General features: G+C 56.3%; 5 protein-coding genes across 5 annotated transcripts; 1 reads left to right on the forward strand and 4 right to left on the reverse strand.

The window, feature by feature from the left end:
* Positions 1–63: 63 nt before the first annotated feature.
* DICSQDRAFT_172567 (uncharacterized protein) lies at positions 64–513 on the forward strand (the record flags this gene model as incomplete). Its single annotated transcript, XM_007368321.1, has 1 exon — positions 64–513. The coding sequence occupies one exon, from the start codon at positions 64–66 to the stop codon at positions 511–513; it is 450 nt and encodes a 149-aa protein (XP_007368383.1).
* Positions 514–1132: 619 nt separating this feature from the next.
* Positions 1133–6357, reverse strand: DICSQDRAFT_90032 (glycoside hydrolase family 38 protein). The gene is made up of 24 exons (XM_007368322.1): positions 6009–6357; positions 5837–5904; positions 5577–5788; positions 5027–5352; positions 4842–4971; positions 4516–4788; positions 4391–4394; positions 4247–4327; positions 4096–4154; positions 3955–4038; positions 3739–3888; positions 3651–3678; positions 3547–3599; positions 3379–3481; positions 3313–3321; positions 3236–3254; positions 2840–3180; positions 2686–2785; positions 2553–2629; positions 2369–2499; positions 2088–2315; positions 1793–2027; positions 1385–1742; positions 1133–1326 (listed from the first exon to the last, which is right to left on the reverse strand). Exons 1-24 carry the CDS (start codon positions 6317–6319, stop codon positions 1272–1274), a joined length of 3435 nt encoding a protein of 1144 aa, XP_007368384.1. The 5' UTR covers positions 6320–6357; the 3' UTR covers positions 1133–1271.
* Positions 6358–6617: 260 nt separating this feature from the next.
* DICSQDRAFT_90034 (uncharacterized protein) lies at positions 6618–12982 on the reverse strand. Its single transcript, XM_007368323.1, has 13 exons — positions 12490–12982; positions 12290–12362; positions 10644–10844; positions 9307–9359; positions 8950–9248; positions 8716–8856; positions 8275–8486; positions 7939–8082; positions 7320–7755; positions 7154–7231; positions 7042–7076; positions 6963–6980; positions 6618–6894 (listed from the first exon to the last, which is right to left on the reverse strand). Exons 1-13 carry the CDS (start codon positions 12732–12734, stop codon positions 6832–6834), a joined length of 1998 nt encoding a protein of 665 aa, XP_007368385.1. The 5' UTR covers positions 12735–12982; the 3' UTR covers positions 6618–6831.
* Positions 12983–16481: 3499 nt separating this feature from the next.
* Positions 16482–18273, reverse strand: DICSQDRAFT_162711 (uncharacterized protein; the record flags this gene model as incomplete). Its single annotated transcript, XM_007368324.1, has 5 exons — positions 16482–16950; positions 17120–17271; positions 17335–17805; positions 17911–18084; positions 18201–18273. 5 exons carry the CDS (start codon positions 18271–18273, stop codon positions 16573–16575), a joined length of 1248 nt encoding a protein of 415 aa, XP_007368386.1. The 3' UTR covers positions 16482–16572.
* A 1549-nt stretch (positions 18274–19822) lies between these two features.
* On the reverse strand, positions 19823–22462 carry DICSQDRAFT_90038 (uncharacterized protein). The gene is made up of 12 exons (XM_007368325.1): positions 22157–22462; positions 21953–22106; positions 21741–21897; positions 21579–21681; positions 21496–21507; positions 21341–21437; positions 21232–21280; positions 21148–21157; positions 20982–21088; positions 20728–20891; positions 20636–20659; positions 19823–20577 (listed from the first exon to the last, which is right to left on the reverse strand). Exons 1-12 carry the CDS (start codon positions 22286–22288, stop codon positions 20306–20308), a joined length of 1281 nt encoding a protein of 426 aa, XP_007368387.1. The 5' UTR covers positions 22289–22462; the 3' UTR covers positions 19823–20305.
* Between the last annotated feature and the right edge of the window lie 579 nt (positions 22463–23041).

Genomic DNA, 23041 nt, shown 5'->3' on the forward strand with positions numbered 1-23041 from the left:
CAAGTGGTGTTTACTACCGACAGACGTCAGTGTGGTTCGTTACCGTTCATAGCACGATCCGTCATGACTCTCATCCAGACCACGAATTGCTATGAGATCCAAACGCACCAGTCGAACTTCCTCGGTGCCATACCCGTGCAGGATCGGGTTACATTCCAGGACTATAGTCTTGAGACACCGGCCCCGGATAGTGCCGACGCAGAGAGGGCAGCTCGGCGCCGGGGAGTGAAACGAAGGCGTGCACAAGCTGGCATAGACCTACCCGATCCCGAGCTCCTTCGAGTGCATGCTGCTCTAGCGATTCTGCTCCACTCAAGTGGTGCTGCGGGCATATTCGATACGATGATCCGCTGGCGTTCTGACCGAAACCATCACGGCGTGCCGGAGGCGAGTGGGCGTGCCTTCTGGGAGTCTGTTGTAATATACGAAGGTCCGGAAATTTGCCTATCCGCCGAGTTACAGAACGCGGCGGAGGCGATTGGTCGTTTGTCGACGTCGACTGATCCGGAATAAAAGTCATTCCCCTTTCTTGAGCTGAATTCTACGATCGTTGTTGGCATCCGGCGTCCCTCAAGCGAAAGCTGACATATGGCCTGTCTTCGTCGAGCGCACGGGGCATCCCAATATGAGGCTCCAGTGGCTTTCTGAAGCGGTTGCACCCGTAACCGTGGTCATCGGTGGTCAATCGGAGGACTAATCTCACCGACGAAGTCCGTGCTCGAAGCCGACGTATACGCCTATGCCGCGCGTTATTGGACGTCGTTCTCGTGTGTCAGTAGCATAGCGTGTTTGTTCCCTTCGTCATGCCATGAAGGCGGTCTTTCCACGATCGCATGCGCTGGCTTCACGTCGAGGCAATCTATCCATAAGATGAGATTGAGGGTTGGCACGATATACTCATGGGATGTGAGCCGCCGTTAAACAGTACCATGATACGGAACGCCCCAATCGCTGGTGCAGGAAGAGATGCGCTAATAGGTTAATGCATCACTGAGTAATGAAGGGATCGCTCCAATCAACCCTCCACGGACCCAACACATTTGCAACGGGCGTCGACGATTCCTGCGTCTCACGATGAAGCTACTGGGGGACATTGTGCTCTCGCAGTGTGCCCGAGGTTTGAAGAAAACATCGACCTATGATTGTCTACGTAATACATACAACAGCAGCCATCCACTCACATACAGACGCATTCGGCCGTCCAATCGTTCAGGAGTCAACAATCCTATACAATGCAGCATGACTTTACTGCGCAAAGAAAGATGCGTCTTTCAGATGAAAGAGGGCTTCTCAACCGTCACCCAACTTTCCCTTTTCGGGACGGCGCTATACATGTCGACACTCATTAGCATGATGCAATCTCTCCCGTGACCATAAAACGCACCTCTTCGGGCCCAAAACAAGTTTGATAGTCTTGACCTCGAACCCATGGAAATTGAGCTTGACGATTGATGATGAATCTTCCGCTTGGTACACGCTTAACTCCTCAAGCTCGTCTTCCAAGAGGTTCGTGACGAGCACCTTCACGACGGACAGGTGGTCCGCAAGCTTGAGCTTGACGGAGCCATGCCCACCGTACGCCTCGTAAAGACGAAGGACAATGGTAGAAGCGTCGTGCTTCTCGAAATTGTCGTCCAGGCCACGCTTTACTGTCTCGAGGAAGACGTTCGGGGCACCCTCTAGCAAGAAAGCAGGCTTCGTCTTCAAAAGAGGCACGTCCTTGATGTCCTCGAGGAGTCGCACTGCCGCATGACATGAGAACAACTCAAGAACCCAGACAGGAACAGCATACCATGAAGTGGCGAGTTGAAAATAATCGCAGCGATAGGGACGTCCGACTCCAAGAAGGAACCCTGGTGGGGCATTACGGCCCAAGAGAACTCGTGTTTGCCTTGGTCCTGCTCAGCGTCCGGCGCGGTAGCAGCGCGAAGAAGCGAGATGCGCAGGACGTTTCCGCGGCACGAGAAGCCGTACTTCGACTCGGACAGGATGGCAACACCATATCCATACTCGCTTAAGTCTGCGTACTAACAGGACCACCTGAATCAGATATCGACTCGTCCAACCCATGTAAAGGAACAGTCTACCTTGTGACCACAGACTTCAAATTTGGCCATGTCCCAGGTCGTGTTCTTGTGCGTAGGGCGTTGTACGTGTCCGAACTGTGTTTCGTAGGTCGCGTAGTCGTTCTTGATGTTGAGGGGCAACTCGAACTTGAGGAACTCGTGACGCTGATGCCAGTCGACCTGGGCATCGAAGCGGAAAAACGAACGGGAGTTCTTCTTGAGCGAAGCCGGGATAGCATCCAACGAAATCTGATACGACGAATGTAGCGTCACGATATGGCTCAGGAATGCCAGAAACGTACCAGAACACTGATATCACTCTGACCGTACTTGACGTTGGCCTTAAGTGAGGCACGGAGAGGGCCTTCCGCCGCGATCGAAACGTTCTCGAACTTGAGCTTCCTGAACTTTTCTAAGTGGTGGATCTCGACGTCTGTGTAACGGAGTGAGCATGTACCACGTACGACCACTCAGGATCGTTCATACCCCATGCGTCCCAGTAGTTGGGCCTGTCATCAAAGATGACCAACCCCCCAGTTTCACCAGTCGGGATCAACTCGCGCCTGTGAATTAAGAGTGTCAGCGAGTTTCTGAGTAGCGAAAGAGCTGCCGGGCTTACTCAAGCGCGACGTCATAGAGGCTGCTTATACGACCGTCGGCGATGGTTAGCTGCACACTCGAGTTCTTCAGCACGAAGTGATCAACGGTCACACGAGTGACTGCAAGACACCTCGTCAATCTCACTATCATTGTAAAAAAAGATACGAACATACCGGAAACAGGCTTGCAGTCCGCGTACATACCCGTACCGAACGCAACACCTCCACCAGCCGTGCAATCCATCAATGCCAAGCCGACACTTCCGTCCTTAGACGACTGTACAACCTGCGAACGCAACTTTGACGCGGCACCAGTAAGGGGTATCTCGACGATGTCACGACGAGGGAAGAACGTCGTGTTATAGCCAACAATTGTGCCAGTCTTTTTCTTGAAGGTGGGGTCGGTGAGCGAAACGGAGGAAGGGAAGATCGCTTTGAAAGCCTCCTCAATTAGCGCCTCGCCCTCCTTGCGAACCTCTGCGTAGAGCTTTTCCGCGTCGTCATAGACCATGCCGCTGAACGTTCCTTGATCAATAGATATACATCTGCAGAATTGAAGAGTGTGCTCACATGGCGGATCCCGGAAGTACTGGCAAAGAAAAGCCATTAACCGTACGGCAACCGTCTAAGCTCACTCTTAGACTCACCATCATGGACTGGTCGACCGGAAAGCAATTAATAACTACCTCTGTATATAGGACATTACTACTCACATTGGTTGAGCAGCACCTTCTCCCAGCAATCGTTGATCCTCACGTTCGGGTACACGTAGTCAGTCTTGTGGAACCTGAACAAGCTCGCGAACGACGCGAGGATCTGCCGGTCCGCGCACGTAAATACCTTTCACACGGCCCGGGGAGGACGGAGCATGCCAAACGCACCTCAACGTCACGAAGTAGGATCTCCGACTTCCTATTGCCCTTCTTAATAGAGCCTAACTCAATACCTCAGCTGCGTGGTTCTCGGGCGGAATCGCGAAACGCACCATGTGATGTATATGTTCCGCGGTGGAACTAGCCAAAACTGCTCAGGATCTCTTCTACCAACCAGTGACTGAGGGGGATGCAGCATACCTCGAGATACAGCTCACCACTCCAGTTCGGCAGCTTCGCCCCTGCGTTGGAATCCTCGGAGAGGACGTCGAAAAACTCGTCCACGGAATGACCCATATTGACTGGAGGGATGTCACGGGAGTGATTGGACGTCGCACGAATGCGACGCAACTACACGAGGACAGGAGGATTCCACGGTAAGCACGGATGATTTGCATTGCGACGAGAAACACCCACGTTCTCCAACATCTTTGCGAGGGGACCACCTCCACCATCACCATTGCCGAAGACGAGTAAGGAGGTCCCAGAGGACTCCAGGTTCTGTTTGCGATACCCTGTTGGTTATCTATCCGGCCAAAAAGAAAGTGATGATTGCACCTTATGATTCTCAACACCCTTCTTGACGTCCCCGACGGTGGCCTGCGCCGTGTACGTGTCTACTCGCGGATAACATGTCAGCTAGTCAGTATCCACCACGTTGTATAATGGCATGGCGGCGTGGCGGGAAGTATGAAAGTCAAAGACGCACCGACAGGCGTCATGTGGCAGAGAACCTGCGTCCCATCGATACCCACCCAGTTGAACGTGGAGTGGGGGAAGTTGTTGCTGTCCATATTCGCGGAATCTCAGATTCACTTTCCCTGATACATCGATGGAAAAGTCTGCACTCACATGTTGTTCCTGCAACAATTCCGATTCGACACGCAAATCGTCAGTGTATGGACCCACACAACCACACCAATCGTCCGATCCCTCGGTGCCCGATGAGATACAAGATTGCATTTCCAAGGCCACTCACCATGACAGCTTCTGCGTGAAGAAGTAGTCCATGTCCGCGAGCCGGATCAGCTGCGGGAGTGCCCCCGTCAGACCGAACGAGTCGGGCAGCCACGCGGTCTTGCAGCGGACGCCGAAGCGGGATTCGAAGTACCGCTGCCCCAAGATGAATTGGCGGGCGAGCGCCTCTCCCGAGGGCATGTTCGAGTCGTTCTCAACCCACGAGCCGCCCACGGGGTGGAACTTGCCTTCTTTGATCTTCTCCTTGACGCGCTCAAAAAGAGGAGGGTAGAGCTGCGAGGAAACATGTGAGCATAGGAGGGAAGCGGAGTGAGGAAGGAACACACCTGCTCGAGCCACTTGTACTGCTGTGCTTGACTGCAAGTGAATCGGTGCTCCGGGTAGCGCTCCATGAGGTCGACCTGGGTAGACCACGAACGTGCTACCTTCTGTTGGGTGACGCGGTACGGCCAGAGCCTAGATCTACTTTGAACAACAAATCCGAAAAATGGCTGCAAGCAGCGGAGCTTACCAGGCAGTATCAATGTGGCAGTGGCCGATACCCCACACCTGCGCCTTCTTCGCACCTTCCTCGTATATCTTATCGCCCTTCTTATCCCAATCCTCGCCGAATACTTCTTCTGCTAGCTTCCGCGCATGATTGATGCTGCCGACGTCACCCTTGTCGAAGACGTTCATAATCTCGTTCGCGACCGTCAAGGCTTTGTTCTGTAGCGCGGTGTTTCCCGGTATATTGTCCGTGATCTCACGAAGGGTCTGGAAATCCCAGAGAAGGTGCCATGCATCCAGGTTCAGGACGACGAGGTCCGCGGACCTCAAGCCGAAGAACCTGTTCATCTTAGGCAGAGGTTAGCGCTCGGGACCAAGCAAGCAGCTCGCCAAACCAGCCCAATTGCTTATCCGTGACACTCGTCGGGAAGTGTCGATGTGTGCATAGTGGAGAGTAGCGTAGACTCCTTTTCCACTGGATACAGGCTGTATCCTAAGCATACTACCAGGGGTACACGTATGTTTCTCCAGCCCGCGCGGAGGCTGTCAAGTGTGCTAATAATAGAACTCACGTCGGGAGGGGCGATGGTATCACCGTTCCACGGAACACCAAACATGCCGTTGCAGCTAGATTCAATGACGAACTCGTGCTTTCCAGCTTTGACGGCCTCGCGAGGGATGATGTACTCGACGCGCCGGTCGCCTCCCCACCCACCGGTGATGCCTTGGAGAGGTGTGCCATCGGTGGTGAAGATCATGGCCTCACAGTCAGGGTCGAACTCAACTACTTGCTGCGTTAGATGCTGCCCACGCATAGCTGATTAGCACGTACACTGGACCTGTTCATACTGCTCCCAATACGTAGGGATCGTCAGGGAAACCTTGAACCAGTGGTTCGTCTAGGTGCCAGTTAGTAGCCCGAAAACATGCACATATGACTAGCATCCCATACCCCTGCAGCGCGTCAGACCAAAAGCATGCACGAGAACTTGATATGATACTCACAAGATGGACCAAAATTCTCCCCTTTCCGCGCTGGCCTGAACTTCTGCTTCATGGCCTCCTCGAAGCTCGGCTTGGTGAGACCCGGGGCGCTCCATACCTCCAACTTGACATGCTCCTGGTTGTCGATGCGGTGGATATAGAGCACTGAGGACAAGTTCACGTCCGAGAAATGGCCACCGTTGAACGTCCCCAAGCGATTCTGGGTGAGGTGCTTGATCCACTTTGCACCAGCACCATAGTTCTCCTTCGGATAACTCAACGACTCGGGGTGGTGGTGGTGATGCGAATGTCCGTGGTGGTATTGCGCCATTGTCGAGGCTGGATACGAGGGAGCGACCACGACGAGAGGGAGGTGTCGACGCCGACAGCGACGTCGGCGGCTACAACCCTGATCGCGACCATTAGGCGCTGTGTGGGGTATTGATCGGCCCGGATATCCGAACAGCAGTTCCGCCACAAGTACATGGTTATGACCCAATTCAAGCCGCCTCAAACAACGCAGAGGCTGAGCGAGAGGTTGCGAGGGACGACATACATACTAGTTCTTGTGGCTAATTGAGGAGAACACATCAGCCCTTGCCTTGATGCAACCGGACGCACCCGGGAGGAGGACACAAGCAATATGTTCGATACACCTGCTGAGCGATACGGTCTATCTATACATTCTTCGCGCAACTAGAAACCAGGATAGCAACCATCGGCGTCGCGATGTAGTATACAATAAAATTCAACTTCATCTGAGCGGTTAGCGTGATTAGTCCATGATAGGTCGTACCAGTGCGGTGCACTACAAGAAGTCCAGGAAGTTGTCTTTCGAAGTGTCTAGAGCCGTTTACCGCGGTCAATAGCCTCCATCGCAGCATGTGCTCGGACATGAAGCTGGTTCTGTGGTAATAGGTTGTGATAGTAGTCAGCATTATCTCTAAGGAACGAAAGACCGCAGCAGTGCGAACCTCCATACTGAACTTGCCCTAACAACAGAGATCTCAGCACCTCAACCAGACTTGGACTAAAGAAGTAGAGTAGTCGTACCTTCCGAGAACCAGGAGCCACCTCGAGTGGCTTGCCTACGAGTGGACGCGTACCAGCATTCATGAGTCCACGTCCGTTCGCCCGTCGGCATCGGAAGCGAAAGACAGCTCACCAGACAGAACCATCTCCAAGTGTACCCGCGCTCCCTCCTTGTCTCCTTGACACGCCAGTAGCCGTGCGTACTCGAAGTCTGCCCAATTTTCAATTTCAAAAGTACAACCGTCAGCACCGCTTACCCAGCAATACGGCGGAGGCCCAATCGGACTGACACCACTTACGTGCGTGGTACACCAAGTAGTGGTCGTAGACAATCTTCGGGCCGTCGCGGAAGATTTGCTCGAACGCCGACTTGGCGTCCTTCTCCGCCCCTGCGCGCTTCTCCAATATGTCTCGGTCATCTGCTCCATCCAGGACGGCGTCCGGGTCTGGGTACGCGATGTACCGAAGGCAGATCGCGCGCAAGAAGTTCGCGAGGCACTTGTCGTCCCAGAACTCGTCGGCGCCCGCGCCGTTGCCCGAGCCATATTGTCCGGGATCCGCCGCATGCTTCTCCACTTCGGTGAGCTGCTCGTCGACGAGCGGCAGCATGCGCTTCTGCAGGACGTTGCGGGGCGCGTGTGCGATACCCAAGAAAAGGTACGCAAACTCGAGCGCTGAGAGGGCGAGCCGCCCGCCTTGCTGTTGGAACTTCCGTGCTTTGCGTGCAACGAATTTCTAGGTTCATGGTTGCCGCCGGTCCACACCCCACGATAACGCAACGATGATGGCAAGTAGAAGAAGTTGGGAATGCATCGGGCCCCGCAACGCATGGCGAACATGTGTCAATGAGAAAAGAAGTGGCGCAGGTGGGTTTCGCGCGTAAGTACATGATGGTGGCGCGAGGATACGGAAACTTACCTCCAGAGGTATCGACTTACCCGCGATACGCTTGCGCAGCGCCGGAACCCTCTCCATGAGGTTGGAAATTTCCTCAGTATGCTTCTCCCCGCCGATCTGCAGCAAGCAGACCGCTACGCCGTATGTGTACGTTGACTTCGACCACTGTGCAGCCAAAGCGGCGCCACGTCGTCAGTTACCGACTATGAGCAGCCAACTCTCCGTCGCAATATGGTCTGCCCGAGCCGATTTGGGTAGGAGGAAGGGAAGAAGGGAATGTGGGCAAAGCACAGCCCGATCGGGGAACACGGCCAGCCAGAGTAGACATGAGACAACGAGCTGGGTAACGCGACGTACCGAAGCCTCTGCTGCCAGCGTGCGCCAATGTTCCAATGACGCTGAGACGTCCCACAGGGCCAGGTTGGTTATGGCCATTTCCCAGAACGATATATGATGCAGGTTCCGATACTGTTCCTGAGCTTGCAGCGCCTTTCGGTAGTACTCGAGCGCTACAGCAGGCTGGCTGCGGACCAAATGTAAACGGCCTTGGCCGAACAAGAAGAAGACACCTGGACGGCCGGCGGAATCCACTGTCAGCGCTTCGGAAAGCCACAGAGAAACCCTCGCCTCGCCGAGGAATCAAAATCAAAAGCGAGGAATTGAAGCAAGATTACGGACAGCGGCAGGCAACGCGCGCTATTGGAAGACGCCCATCTGGGACGTACGACGCAAGCGCGCAAGATACAATACAGCAGGAATAGACAGTGCTGTAAGTGGACCTAAGAGCCACGTACGTACCGTTCGGATAGCGCTTGATGTGATAGTCGAGTATCTTCTGCGCCATGCGGATATCAACCCCCTCGAACGTCAAGCTAGAGAGGACCAGATGGAAGATGAGCAGCGACATGTCACAGATAGCGCGCCGCACTCCCTCCTGCGCTACTCCCACACATGCCGTGCGTCAAAACCAACACGTGATCGAGGGTGGGCCGATGAGCAGAGCAGCGAAGGAATGAACGGAGATAGACGTACCTAGGCCGACCGAGGGCTCGTCCGACTCGGCTGTCCAGCCTCCTGCCCGTTGTAGGTACGCGAGGCCCGCGTGGCGGTCGCCCTTGTACCCAAAAAGCTCGACGATAGTTAGCAGGCGTGACGGCATCACCGACAGTATAAGGTTTGAGAGGCCGACGCCAAGGTAGACACCGGATCGGAAATCGGCGTCGATGGATATGTCCTCGGGACCCTTGCCTTTGGCTTGAGCTTCCGCGTCCATAGCCTCGATGTACTTGCCGAGCTGGCGGTAGATGCTGATTGTGGTTCTCATGTTCAGGCTGAAACGGAGTGATAAACAATCGCGCTAATTTGGGGAACAAACGGTACGGTACATACGCTTCCTTGATGAACGCAAGCCAGTCTCCGGAATATACGATACCCAACAGGGCCTGAGAAAATAGGGAGAGTGAGAATGCATGAATGTGCAGCCTTGAGTAGCCGAATAGAGGCACAACATCAGCACCGCGTCCGCGGCGGAGCAGTCACCCAGGGCACCATAGACAAATTCGCAGGCCGGCGAACATGCCCATGAGGTAAAAGCCAAAGGTTCTCTCCGACCTTCAGTACACAATCTTGCGTGGGTAGTCTGTACAGGGCCAAACCTTACTAGGATTATTCTGTACAATGTGGCGAACATACGCTACATTGTACAAAAAAGCCACGACGTCACACACCAGTCGGATATGGAAACTTGCGCTCCAGGAAACGTCTCGTGAGTAATCGGTATCGTCCAGTCTCATGAAAAGCTAGAAGATCGGACTTTACAAAGGCCGTGAGCGCAATCGGACGAAGGCCGTGTGGTCTTCCATGCACGTTGACTTCGCAAGCGAATAACCAAGTTGGTGTGTGGCATTCGTGAGATCCTCGTCCTATCACCGACCACAGAAGGATCCGTCGCTGATCGCAGACACACCGACTTCGAGCACACCCGCAGCTTTGGCTGAGCCCCAATCCGAGAAGGCCAAAGTGTGTAGAGGGTTCCGGAGAATCTCAGAAGACGAGGTGCATCCAGCTCATCGACGTGAGATCGCTAGCAACGATTCATACGCGTGAAGAGGCGTTTTGCCTCCTATTCCGGACCTCCAATGGCTCTCGCGACGTGCCTTGCCATATGAGTCCAACAGCAATCATACCAGTGTCAACGAGAGGGGATGCACGGTGGCAGTGCCCCGATGTCGGCACAAGCTGATCTCGGCGCCTGGGCCCTTGATTGTAAGGTTTGAAGAATGCAATCAACACGCAGATGGAAAGGGGGCTACGGGACCCGCAACATGATAAGCCCGGTCACCAAACAAACCCACGAAAAGACTGAAACTTGGAAGAGAACGTAGAGAGTTCAATCCCCGATGGATATCAAGCAGAACGTCGGGGCGAACAGCCCACGCTGGCCTGTGGCAGTCAGTCCGAGACGTCTGTGGTTTGAATCTCACGAGCGTCGGAGCCTTTACCCCTCGGACGTTCGAGCAAGATGTTCCCCCAAGGCCGCTTACCACGACTTAGCTCCGCCTGAAGCACACGGAGATCTGGGGACGACCTGAGTAAAACCGCAGTACCGGACTTCTGACCTGGATTAGGCCATGACCGTTCGGGTTCGAAACCACATAATGACAGCACACCTGCCCGAGAAGAAGCGGAGACCGAATTGAGATGAACTTCGACCTTGAACCACTCACCTTCTCGAACAAGCTCTCAGCGTAAACTAGCTCAGCATGCCGTTCTACGGGAGTCATGCTCTTGATGAATCCGACGCCCGAGGTGTTCAGGGAGCCGACCACTAGGCCGGCCAAGCGAGTAGGGAGTGATGCCGCACGCTTCCTGTGCTGGCTGGCAATGCCATTGCCGTGTCGGACTTTTGCGATGGCATCGACTAAATCCTGCGGATGAATGATTAACATTGTATCAGAATGGAAGATGGAAGAGTCGAAGGGGAAATCGAGGTTTTGTACCGAGAATAGAAACATGAGGAACAGCCTCACGTGCACAGCCGGAAACGGCACAAGCCGATTCAGGACATTCTGAGGGCAGAGTGCAACCGGAAAGTCAAAGCAGAAGAACGCATCTCAATTCCACAATCACCACCCACGAAACACCGCGAGATGATATTCGAGAACATGCATTCAGCCTGCCTGATGGAAACCGGGGCGTATCCGCTAGTTAGAGAACGACGCCCCCGTAGTGCATGTTTCGGCCAAGAAGGGACAGTCAAGGAATCCGATGAGCCACATTTTTACTAGAGGGATGGCCAGAGTGCGCTGGTTGTCACCGCCCGCCGAACTGCGTAAATTGACGCAGTGCCACTGACGAAGATTGTCTTTGAAATGGGCGCGAATCCACCAAAAGAGATAGCTCTCGAGGCATCTGTCTTGCACCCAACCACCCACCGGGCGCCACAGGGGACTGCGAGAGGCGCGTCTTCAAGTTTCCATCCACTGGGAAAATAAATGGTCTGCGAACCACGATCACGGAGCATCGCACGATGTACGACGCACCACCCAGTCCGCACCAAGGTCGACGTGTCATGCTAGGGTGGGTTAGTTAACCCTGACGAAGATGGGGAAGCGGACGCGTCAGAATCAGCCCTCGGACGTTCTATCCAGAATCGACGCCGTTTTCGAGATCCGTGGACAACGCACGGTCAAGCCCGCAAATCAACCGTAAACGAAGTTGATACCAGGCATGAGCCTGTGCGCAATAGCTCGGCTTGGTCCGGCGCACATTAATCCCCTGAGCGTTGCCAACTCGGCGGTGCGCTCGCTCGCAAGGGAGCACGCAAGCGCACGAGGTGTAGAGATCCGTGCGAGTAGGATTGATATTCTGGGAGCTCAGACGCCTTGCTTGGCAAGCAAGACATAGGGCCCGAGCCTCTGCATCATTGTCTTTCTCCGAGACATATCCGGGGAGAGCCGTTAGATATCTCATGTCCGGCGATTCCACAGTGCCCGAAACATTTCTCCTGTGGCAGAGCGGCAGGCCATGAGACGAAGATACGGCAGACAGCATCTGGCGTATGTCCGGCAACTCAACAGCTACACGGCTCGCATGATGTTGAATAAGCCAGCCAAATAAGAAAAGGCAAGTCGTTGAACTAGTCCGTGGGATTGCACCGACGCCCATCCAGGACATCGCACGTCCGCTAGCAGGTTATGTGAAAACTCCCAACCATAACTGGGTGACCAAATGCCTTGGTCGTCGGAATAGGCCTGAACACTCCAAGCGGTCTATCTCATCTCACCAACTGCAGCGCTCAACAGCAGAAAAGTGATGAAACATGGGGGGATGAAGGGAAGTACGAGATTTAGGGTAGGTAAACTGTACTCACCTCGTCCTCGAAAGACATCAGGCCCTTCACACACTGGATCAGGCCGAAACCTGTGGCGACATACAGCCGTTCCCTGCACGCGTCCAAGTGGTCCACGACAGCAGCCAGGCGACAGTGAGGGGGCAAATTTCCCGAAGGGCAGAGGCAGAGGGATGTGTGATGAATGACGCGCGACCAACACGATGAAGAAGGCAACTCACATCCTCGGGTCGTATTCCTTGCAGAACTCTTCGGACTCGACCATGTGAGACCGCAGGAAGACGTGGAGAGCATAGGATATCGCAGGAATGTCATCCAGAGCGTTCTCCGGGCGATATGAAGTCCTCGGCAGTGGAGGGGCTGGGTTAACCCACAGCTCGTTCTTCCCCGCGGGCTCGGGCTCGGAGGCGTCGGTAGACACTGGCGCCAGCTTTGGCTCCTGGAGGACGTCTTGCTCGTCGGCCATTAGAGTAGACGAGTGAGTAGGCTGTGGGGGACGTCGAATATGTCGACGAGTGCGGTGTCACCAGCGCTCGGGAGCAAGGGGAATACGACGGACGAGTGCGAGGTCGGGCCGGGACGGTACCGAGCGGAACACAGCCAGTTCGACAGAACTCTGTTGATCAAATGCGCACGCTTCAGGGCCTGCTTTCTACGTCTGCCGTAAGGACAGGATTGAGCCTGGTCGCGGAGGAGGTGCAAGGCAGTGAGTACGATGCAGGGGGGATGACGGCGAGTGGTGGGTGACGACGAAAGGACATCGTCGGCTCGGCAAGGGCGCTGGCGGCGCCCCGATTTGGACGCGGTCATGTGCGGATACGCGCCCTGGCGGGGACGCCGCTGCCAACCACGAGGACCCTCCTCCACCTCTTGGAGCCTCTCATCTGCAGCCGCACCCGACTTCTCCTGATTCAGGTCCTGTAGTATTGCAACCAGCAGAGGACTTCGCATCGCGCCCGAAATCGGATATCGCCCCGCCACTTGGTTTCCACAGGACGTCCGCCGTGACCTTCATCATTTACGAGTCGTGTTTCTGAGACCGTCGAGCGGAGACGATCACGTTCAAGAATCTGTTTTTGACCGATCGGAGGATACATATGTTGGTTATGGGAGAGGCTTCGGGTGAGAGTCGATGCGCCGACGTATCAGTGGCGCACTTCCGTTCCGGCGCGTTGCACCACGTTCTGTCACCCGGTATAGAGGGCCTGCCTCGTGGATACTGACCATCGGCGTAGTTGTCGAATAACCTCCTGCGTACGTAAAGCTAAATGTCTGCCGGAACCTCCACATACAGTGATTGCGCAAACGATCGTGATGCCATGTCGTTTGACATGATCTACGCTCCAGCAGCCTCGGTTTGGGAGTCGGGCAGTGCAATCCTAGGAACGGGGGCGCGAACTCGACGTTCTGACGTCCTTAGATGGCAAGTTAGCTGGAGGCGTCTCCCGACGTAGTCTTGTCGGAAACGAACTACGAGTTAAACGAGCATGAAAACGATGCGATGACTCTGATATCCCGCTTCTCTTCGCCTCTGCTATCGCTTATTCTCCCTGCCTCGGGGCCATATGCCTCCTCGATAACGTACCATCTGTGCGACCATATGGTCGTTCAGTCCGCCACCGAGGAGTTCACAGCTACTCCTGGCACCCTTCGGTTCCTCGCTGGGCACAAACGCTGCAGCCGGTCCATCGGTACCTCATGCTGATGTTCAGCATTCCCATGTTATAGGTCGCTCCCACTCGGAGTTTGATTCCGCTGCGGCACGTCGTCCACTCGCAACAAAAACACGACGCCTCAGGAACTTCTCTGCTTTCTGACTTTCACTGGCCTACGCCACGACTCGGGTCATCTTACAAAAAGCAGGCCCACGCTGACCAACGGTATTGATTCAGAGCTTGGGAGCCGTGAAATTCCCCGATCCGGAGGAAGCTGTCGGGCGTTGTGTCGTAATAGCCTGATCGCATTCCATAGTAGATGCAGGTCTCGTTACCAACCTGCTGCTATATGCCATCAAACGACTGACAAGAACACGCTGACAGGCTGATGTGCAGGCACACGTGGATATCGCGCGAGCTGAACCTCGTTCAGACGTTTGAATGATGCTGGGTATCTGATGTCGACAGCTGGGCGTAACCCTCTGATCCGATCTTGAATATGTACAGGAAGCATAATGCTACATAAGTACTACATACTTACGCACGTCGCACACTCACAGTGCGAGGCCGCTGTCAATGATTGGCCGTCTTTCTCCGCCGCAAGTGCTGTCCATCGACATCCCGACGTCCACGTCCAGATTTACGTTCACATTCCATCATCGATCCTATCGGCATGGGACCCTGGAGCTAGATCCCGATACGGCAGCTCGAGTGCACTGCGGGCTTGCCCCCAGCATCGGCACTTTGTTCGTCATGAGAATACGAAAGCCAACGCCGGCCGACTACTAGTAAGAGCCCCACTTCGACGGACACCCGAAGTTGGAGTCGCGAGTCAGAGTACTCGTACGTACTGCGGACAGCTTCCAATACGATTCGTGTGCGCCATGCGATGCACGCGACGCGCGATGTGAGATGGGCGAAGTATGGGCGACGTCGGACCTTCGCCGCCGACCACCCCCTACGAGGGCGAGCAGCCGGAATCTGCACGCACTCTTGTTCTGAGCGACCAACGTGAGGCCCAGAAGGGCATGGCGTTTCCCATCCACTCCCCGTAGCACTCTCCGACAGGCCGCTGCGCTCGAAACGGTCCGTGTGCGCCGACGCCGACGTATTCTGGCTACTGGCTTTCCTTGTTAACGCCACGCTCGCGCTGGCGTCTCCTTCCCGCGAACGCGCGCCAGCTCTACCCCACAGTCCTGGCACCCACGACAGGACAGGACACTGACAGCGTCAGGCAACCCAGACCCTTCCTCGCCGGCGACCAACGCGAACGCACACCCATCGCGCGGCCGCCCACCCGGTACGCCACAAAACCCGTACGCAGCACGCGTCACCGCGGACGCATCTCGTCCATCCAATTCCCGCAAACGTCCTCCCCCTCGCCCTCTTTGACAGCTCGGACTCGGGCTCGCGAGCGCAATCGGAGGGAGCAGGGCTGAGCCCGCGTCCGCGACGCTGCCTCCACCTTCGAGAAGGTGGTCCTGCGACAGTCGGTGTCCTGTACGCAGCGCATCTCGAGCGATATGTCGCGGCAGCACTTGCAGGGTCGCGCACCGAACGGCCCCCCCCCCCCCCGCCCGAGGTGTCTCCGCACGGCGGGGCTAGAAGCCCACGCCTCCTCCGCCCGGCCCTGGGGCAATGTAATGCAATCTGCATGTATACGCACTATATCTATATGGGCGCACCGACACATACGTTCACCCGCGGCCGCACGCGCACTTGCGGTGGTTCTAGCGGGCACTATAGCACAGCTGGTGGCCGTCGGAATCTGACGACCTGATCTCGCCTCCGCGCGCCCAGACCCGGGTGCCGCACCTGCTTCTTCCGCCAGCCCTGCGCGCGCGCGGGTGCAGACAGGGCGGAGGACGACGAGCACGGAGTGTTTGCATAGTCCGCGCGCGAAGCCGGGCATTAGACTCACGCCCGGCCTTACCTCCCTCGGGCGCCTCCCGCGGCCTCTCCCCGGCGCCAGGGCTGCGGCACTTGGGAACATCATGCCTTCCAGGAATCGGGGAGCCTTCGAATTCCACTGGACGGATCTACTTGACGGTCTGGGTGTCCCACGATGACGTGAGGTGTGCCGATTATCGAATTCGTCCCGCGACTCTGGTTTCAGCGGGAGCTGTGAACATGCCACCCCCCGGCGCTACAGGCCACGCTGCCACTGCGAGTGTCCTGCGTGGGCCACTATGGTGACGAGTGCCTGGCGCGGCGCGCCTGGCGACCTCCGGGACCGGCGAAAAGCTGACGTCTGACAGTGCGCATACGCAGAGAAGATGTTTGATCACTGGGTATATCATTGCCTGGAAAGACATGCTAAGCATAGACAGCAGTAACGGGTAGTAACCGAGATGTCTGTAATGCAACGAGAGCGCATAGCGATAGTACAACTACAAGAAAGCGTGGACAACAACAACCGGGGCGAATAAATAGCGCAAAACCTATACTGGCTAGATATACAGTGGGGGGGTCGGTGCAATTCTATGAGCAAATAATGTATGGCCGAGACGGTGACGACGACGACGGCGGCCACGCGACAGTCCGACGACGGGGGTGCTGTTATGTGCGCGCAAGCCAAATGCAGAGGGAGTCCGATCCAATGCCAATGCTGAAACTCGAGACACCAGCCCACGACAGCAGGCTCAGAACTCAGAACGCGGAGTGGTACCCTCGCGACTGGTGCTGCGGCGCCACCGGGGGCATGCCATACGCCCCACCCGCGCTGGCGTACCCGGACGGCGCAAGCTGCGAAGCAGAAGCCTGGCTGCTGCTGCTCCCCGCCGACACGGTGGGGTGGGGCAGGGGTAGGGGAAGCTGCTGACTGTGGTGTTGGCCCTGGCCGTGCGTGTACGCCCAGGCCGGCTGGGTCGCCGAGGTCCACTCGACCGGGCTCAGCGGCTGCGAGCAGAAGCCGGGGATCGAGTACGACGGCGAGCTGTCGCGGTCGCTGGGGTACGGCGAGTCGGAGCTCGTGCTGAGCGCGTGGGCGGTCGCGGGTGGGAGCATCTCGTCGCTCTCGTAATCCACCTGTGGCGCGGGCAGAAGGAAGAAGAGGGGGGGAGGCGCGGGTCAGCGTGGGTCGCACAGGCGCGGACATGGAAGAGAGGCTCGCCGGGATCACAGGAGACAGGGCGGCAGGGGGACAGGGATAAGGGGCGGGGCGTGGGGATCCCGGCGAATAGAAAATAATGCGCACCTCGAGATCGTCGTCGGCAAGCGCGAAGGGCGACAGCGGCGGTGCGCTCGTCGTGTTGAAGTGGTAGTGGATCATCATCACTGGGATCGGCTTCTGCGTCGGGTTGGCCGGCTGCTTGGTGATCTCCTGGACGATGATGTACGGCGACAGGTCTGGAGACAGAAACAAGTCAGGGAAGCGTCCTGCCACGAGACGTGGAGGAATGAAGGGCGTACCGGCACAGGTGCAGAGAGTATCCCAGTAGCCGGGTGCGAGCGTTGCGCAGTGTAGGTAGGAGCTCGTGCCGAACCCGTCCGTCATGCGCATCTTCATCGCCTTAGGTTGGTCGATGTGCATGACCGTCGAGCCGCAATAAACGGTGAAACTCGACCACAAGGTCATCGGGGCTGGAGACGTGAACGTCACAGTTGGGTCGATGGCCCGGAGAGGCCGGGGCTCGCCCCAAGAGTACGCCGAGCTTGAGAGGATGTTGACCTCTGTTTGGCGCGACGTCTGGCCGTACGTCTCGGTCCAGGCGGCGGAAGGCGTAGGGACGCTGATGTACACGTGGATGACTTGATTCATGGGAGGAAGCATGCCTCCGTTCCCGTTGAAGTAGACGTCGGCCATCCCCATGTCTTGCGGCGGCTCGCTCGGCCTGGTGGGATGCATCATCTCATAATGGCGATCGGAAATCGCCTTCATGACTACGGGAAGAGAAGTCAGATTCTCGATCAACTGGCGTACAGACAGATACCGGGGGGGGCAGATGCTGGCATCCACAATCCCCGTCTATCAATCGCGATACTCACTTGTTTTGCCCGCACTGGTGTCTCTCAGCTGCTGGATGCGGCTGCCGACTTGTTTGGCCGTCCGGATCTCGCCGGTTTTCTTGAGAATGTACTCCGCGATGAACTTGTTGCGATTTGGGAAGCGTGTCAAGCCTCGGGGGGACTTGGACTCGGCGGGCGTATACTTTTCGAGACCTGCAAATAGCTTAGTTACAGAGATTAGAGAAAGGGCGAGAAGGGGGGCAGACCTTCCATAAGTGCCCGTTCAAGGTGCGGAGGCCAAACGACCTCATTCTTGTCCTTCGACATACGGTAGCATTTGCGACCAGCGAGGATGGTCTGAAAGTTCTTGGTGGGGTTTGCGGGGGCGGTCTCGAAAGACATGCTGGAAGAGAGTAGAGCCGAAGGTTATATGGTAGTGAGAGGGACTCCTGGGGAGGAGGAGATCGGGGAGGGTTATCGAAGGGGAGAACTGAGTGGTGAAGCGAAGGGAGACTGCCTCGCGACATTTGAAGAGATTGTGGGCGCTCATGACCTTGGGCCGGTTTGTAGAAACCCTGTACGGCACTGTGGACCATATCGATGTACCAATCCACTTGCGGAAACGGAGTCTCCCAAGTGCTGAGACCCGCACTGTCGGAGATAGCCCTCACGTCAAGGGAACTCAATCACTTTCCTCGGAATAGCTCGAGCGGCAGAGCAGACGCAACGCAAGCACCGCATGACAAGCGTGGTATGCAAAGAAATGAAAGAATCTGGCGCATGCAAAGAATTACGCTGAGAGGACCGTGATCCGTGGGCCGGCGGAGGGGTGGACGTTTGCGGCAGGGCTGGAAGGGGCATGACGTTACGTCTGGGAATTTGCCGGGTTGCTGTGAAGTCGGGCTGGGGGTGCGGGCGAAAACAATGGAATTCGGAGGCCTGTGAGCGAGCGAAGAACACGCCATGCCAGACGCCTTCTTCGAATGCGCGCGGGAGCGATGGGGAGCTAAGAAGGATTACGCAGCCCTGCCACCCTGGGCTATGGCGCTTCCCCTCCTCCTGCCAGGCCACGTTCGCGGAGGCGTCTCAGCTTTCGGTCCAAGTCACGCTTCGAACAGCTACAGCCCATCTACCCACGCCTCGACTTCGTACACACTCCTCCCATGGAAATCAACGACAAGTCCGACGAATGAAACTTCCTCGACCGCATCATGATCGTTTCTTCTCGCTTTCCTCTAGAACATGTTTCGCCAGTCAAGCTTCAATTGCTGATAGGGAGCACGACGACAATGAGTGACAAAACACAGTTCTCCACTCACCTGCACTCCACGGTCCCAATGCGATGGCTCCACAGCGACGCTTCCCGGCACCCATCTACGTTCTGACCCGTTGGATCTCGGAGTACACAGCGCTGTCGCTCTCGCTACCGTCGTCTGCTGCTAACATTAATGGACCCTGCCAGCGAGGAGGATCGTCCGTCATAGCAGGGCTCGGCGAATCGAACGCAGCGCGCAGGTGCGGCGTCCGCGTACCCGACCTGCCACTTCTGCCATGCGCTTCTCGCCGTAAGGTGCAATATCTGCGTCGCTCCGGACGGGCGAGCACGAGGATGTCGGGAGCTAACGAGCTGCGCCTCACCGGCAATTTTCGCCAGCGGTAGTCCAGCCCAACGAATTCGGGTCCGGAATAGGCAGGTACAAGTGCCCGGGAAGCGGGCGCTCTGACGTCCAATTGATTTTTTGTGTCGATCAAGCTGTGCCGGTGCGAGGACCACTGGCGATGACCACAGCTCCAGGATTCGCGGACAATCCCAACCTCCTGCTTACGGTCGCCCTGACGCGCTTCTCCACGCGAGTCGGCGCCGCGCCCCTCACGCATAGGATGTGGACAGAAATCGCGCTACGCCTCGCGAAATCTTCGCTGCGGTGACATACGACCAACATGGCGATGTGCAAACGCGTATTCACTTCACGGAGGTGGTGTGCCTACGACTATACGATGAACGCAAAATGTCCAGAAAGGTAATATACGAGCAAGACGTGTCCGATGTAAAGCGATGTGTGCAAGTCTATAGAGAAAGTAGTATGTCCATGGTCTAAGGAATTGTGATGGGTGGGTGCTCTATTGCGTATGCGAGGCTGCTGACCGAACTCTATCTACGGTAGACAATCGTCCGAGCGTCCGTGTCGTCTACGCACAGTCCTGTACGAATCGTCATCAAGCCAAATCATGAACCTTGAAAAATTGCGCACAGCCAGTGCCGCGGGGAAGGCACACCGCGGGCCTGCTCAATCAATCAGCTGCGAGCACGCCCAGGGACACGGTGCGCCCACTCCCCCGCCGAAGCTCAGCTCTATCCGCACACGCGGGACTAGAAGGAGTGAAGGAGAAGGAGAGGCCAAGGCACGTCCGAGAGCGTAGGAACGACCGGAAATTAAACGCGTCCATGAGCTTCTTTGTGGTAACCGCTTCCGGAGGAACCCCGGTCCGAAGCCGTCTGCGAGCTCATCTTGCGATCGACCGAGTCCTGGATGACTTCCTCTGGCTTCGCCATGAAGATCTTGCCCTTGACGAAGGCCCATGCGGTGAGGAAGAAGAGAATCAGCCAGACCGCGCACATGAGGATGGTCATGACGAGGTGCCAGGTGTGGAAGCCCCGCAGCTCGAAGATGTCCCCGAGGACGCGGATAGTGGAGATCCAGCCGACTGCATGACAGCGTCGGTTAGGAGATAGATTGGGATAGAATCACGGGCATGCTCGCACCATTAGGGAACGTCAGCGCCCAGCCTACATAGGATGTATATGATCAACATACGACATTCCCAGGGAGCGCGCAATGAGATCGTGTCACTCACATCCTAAGATCTCATGAAGGTGCTTGTGGAGCTTGAACCAGTAAGGCAAGAGACCGAAGAGGAACAGAAACACGGCAAGCCCGAAGAGCATGAGGCCTGACATAACGGACGCCGAGTACCAGATCTCGCCAGCACTCGCACTCACGAGACCATGCAACGGCAAACTACAGCGGGCGTCAAGCGTACGCGCAAAGGCCGGTATCGGCAATTCTTAGCACTCGCCAAATATGGTGATATGCGGACTGAAGACGTACATCTCCATTGCCTTCGCACCGAGCTTGATGAGCGCAAGTGCGGTGAAGCCCGGGGGCCCAACAGCCACAAAAGCACCGTTTGCTTGGTGTCCGTCCAGGAACCCCGTCTAGAGCGGGAGCGAGCCGTGTTACGGAACTGATCGGACGCAGCAACTAAATCACTCACGGTCATGATCCTATTTGTAATTCGCAGACGTCATCAGAACAGGCTTCTCTCTATGGGCAGCGCGCTCCGGGGCAAGTAACTCACCGGATAATATAGATGCAGAGGTAGAAGAAGGTCATGAAGAACCCGAGGCCTGAATAAGAGTACCGCTTAGCTATGCGCTCCGAGGACTTCGAGTGGTGAGCCAACGAACCTTGAAAGACGTATCCTGTGAGGAGGACGCCGATGGCGCGCTGGTCGTTCGATGGTATGACATCTAGCACATTGAATGCGACCACACCGACAAGCATCTATTCGTCCTGCTATTCAGTACGCAGTCCGGTTCCACACGGAGCGATTGCGCCTTACCATTGGGAAAACCTAGTACCGTACGAGGGCACGGCGTGGCCACTTAGTCGCTGCCGTACTACGAGGTGATAAGCAGCACATACCAGGAATGCCCAGGCAGGAGTGAAAGTGGTAAGGTCGTGCGGCTTGTTGAACCATATCATCAGCATCGGAAAACAGACGATGCAGGCAAACGCCACGTAGACCCTATAAAACCAGAGGTGAGATAGTATCGCGTGTTCCTTCGTCGATGAAGTGCGAAATACCAGAAGAGGGCGTAGATGAAATCCGGATGCACATGGCCGGTCGGAACGGCGTATTTGACGGTTCCAATGAGGATAGTGGCGAACGAAAGCACTACGAGAGGCACGAAGATGCCCTTCACGGGGTCTTTGATGAGACGGAGTGCCTGCCTGGGATACACTACGCCGCAAGGGTCAACAGAGGCACCCCATGTAATGCGCGGAGAGCCACTCACAAGCAAGCTGGATTGCCAGAGTCGTGATGTTCAGGAGGAAGAGAGCCATATTCAAGAAGTAGAAGACCGTCTCGACATGGGTCAAGGTGCTCGAGTGCTCCTTCAGCCCGGACAAAGTGACGTACACCGCTCCGGTACCCATACCAATGGGAAACTACAGCGCTGTCAGATCAGGTGGAGGACAGACCGTATGGGACAACTTACCGCTTGCCAGCTCCAGCCATGGATACGACGCGCCAAGGAACTGACCTTGGGTGGTTGCTCCTCAGCTATAGGTGAGAGTGGTTGGCCGGCCCGAGTGGGAAGCACGACATCATGACTTTGGTAGAAGTTCATAGTAATCGAGCCAAAAGCAGGACAGATGGTAGTGCGCTGAACAGTCAACAGGAGGGGGAGAGAGCAGGCAGGACCGACACCCAATTATACGGAACAAAAACAAAATGACCGTGTAAAGACGGGGACGCAGACCGTGCCGCGGCAGGGCTGGACGAGGGAGGGTGGAGAAAGAACACGATACGACGAGCACCAGGCAGGGGCAGAGACGCTCAGCGTGCTCGACGGGCAGGCTGCTTCTCGTTCGTCCTAAGTATATAAACTTCACTAAACGAAGCCACGCAGGCAGTCGGCTAGGCCATACGCGACAATGGTTGAGCTCGCGGGGTCGAAAGGCGAAGGCAAGCGGCGGTGCGGTCTCGTGCCAAGAGCTAGACGGGCCAATGATGGGCTCGAGCCAAGGAAGAGCTGTTAGCTGTGAAAGCCTCGGACGAAACGTTTTGGCCAAGGTGCTATTACCTGGTGGAGCCCGCTACGCCCCAAGAACTTCTTTTGAACGTGGCAGTCATCATTTGCGTCTCCCGTCGACCATAGCCCGCAGCGATGGGTTCATGGCCGTCGTGACGAATCTATGGCCATGGCACACTCATCTTAGGTGTGCATGCAGGCGTGGGATGTTGGCAGGATGGTGTCTGTTGTGGACGAGGCCGTGGACGAAGGCTTGGCTGGGCAGGCCGAGGTGAAACAAATAAGCACAGGCAGATCCTCCGCGATCATTACCATGTTGGGAGTGGCGGTGCGCCGCTTGCCTTACGT

This window comes from Dichomitus squalens (genome assembly GCF_000275845.1).
Source record: "Dichomitus squalens LYAD-421 SS1 unplaced genomic scaffold DICSQscaffold_34, whole genome shotgun sequence".
Taxonomy (NCBI): Eukaryota; Fungi; Basidiomycota; class Agaricomycetes; order Polyporales; family Polyporaceae; genus Dichomitus; species Dichomitus squalens.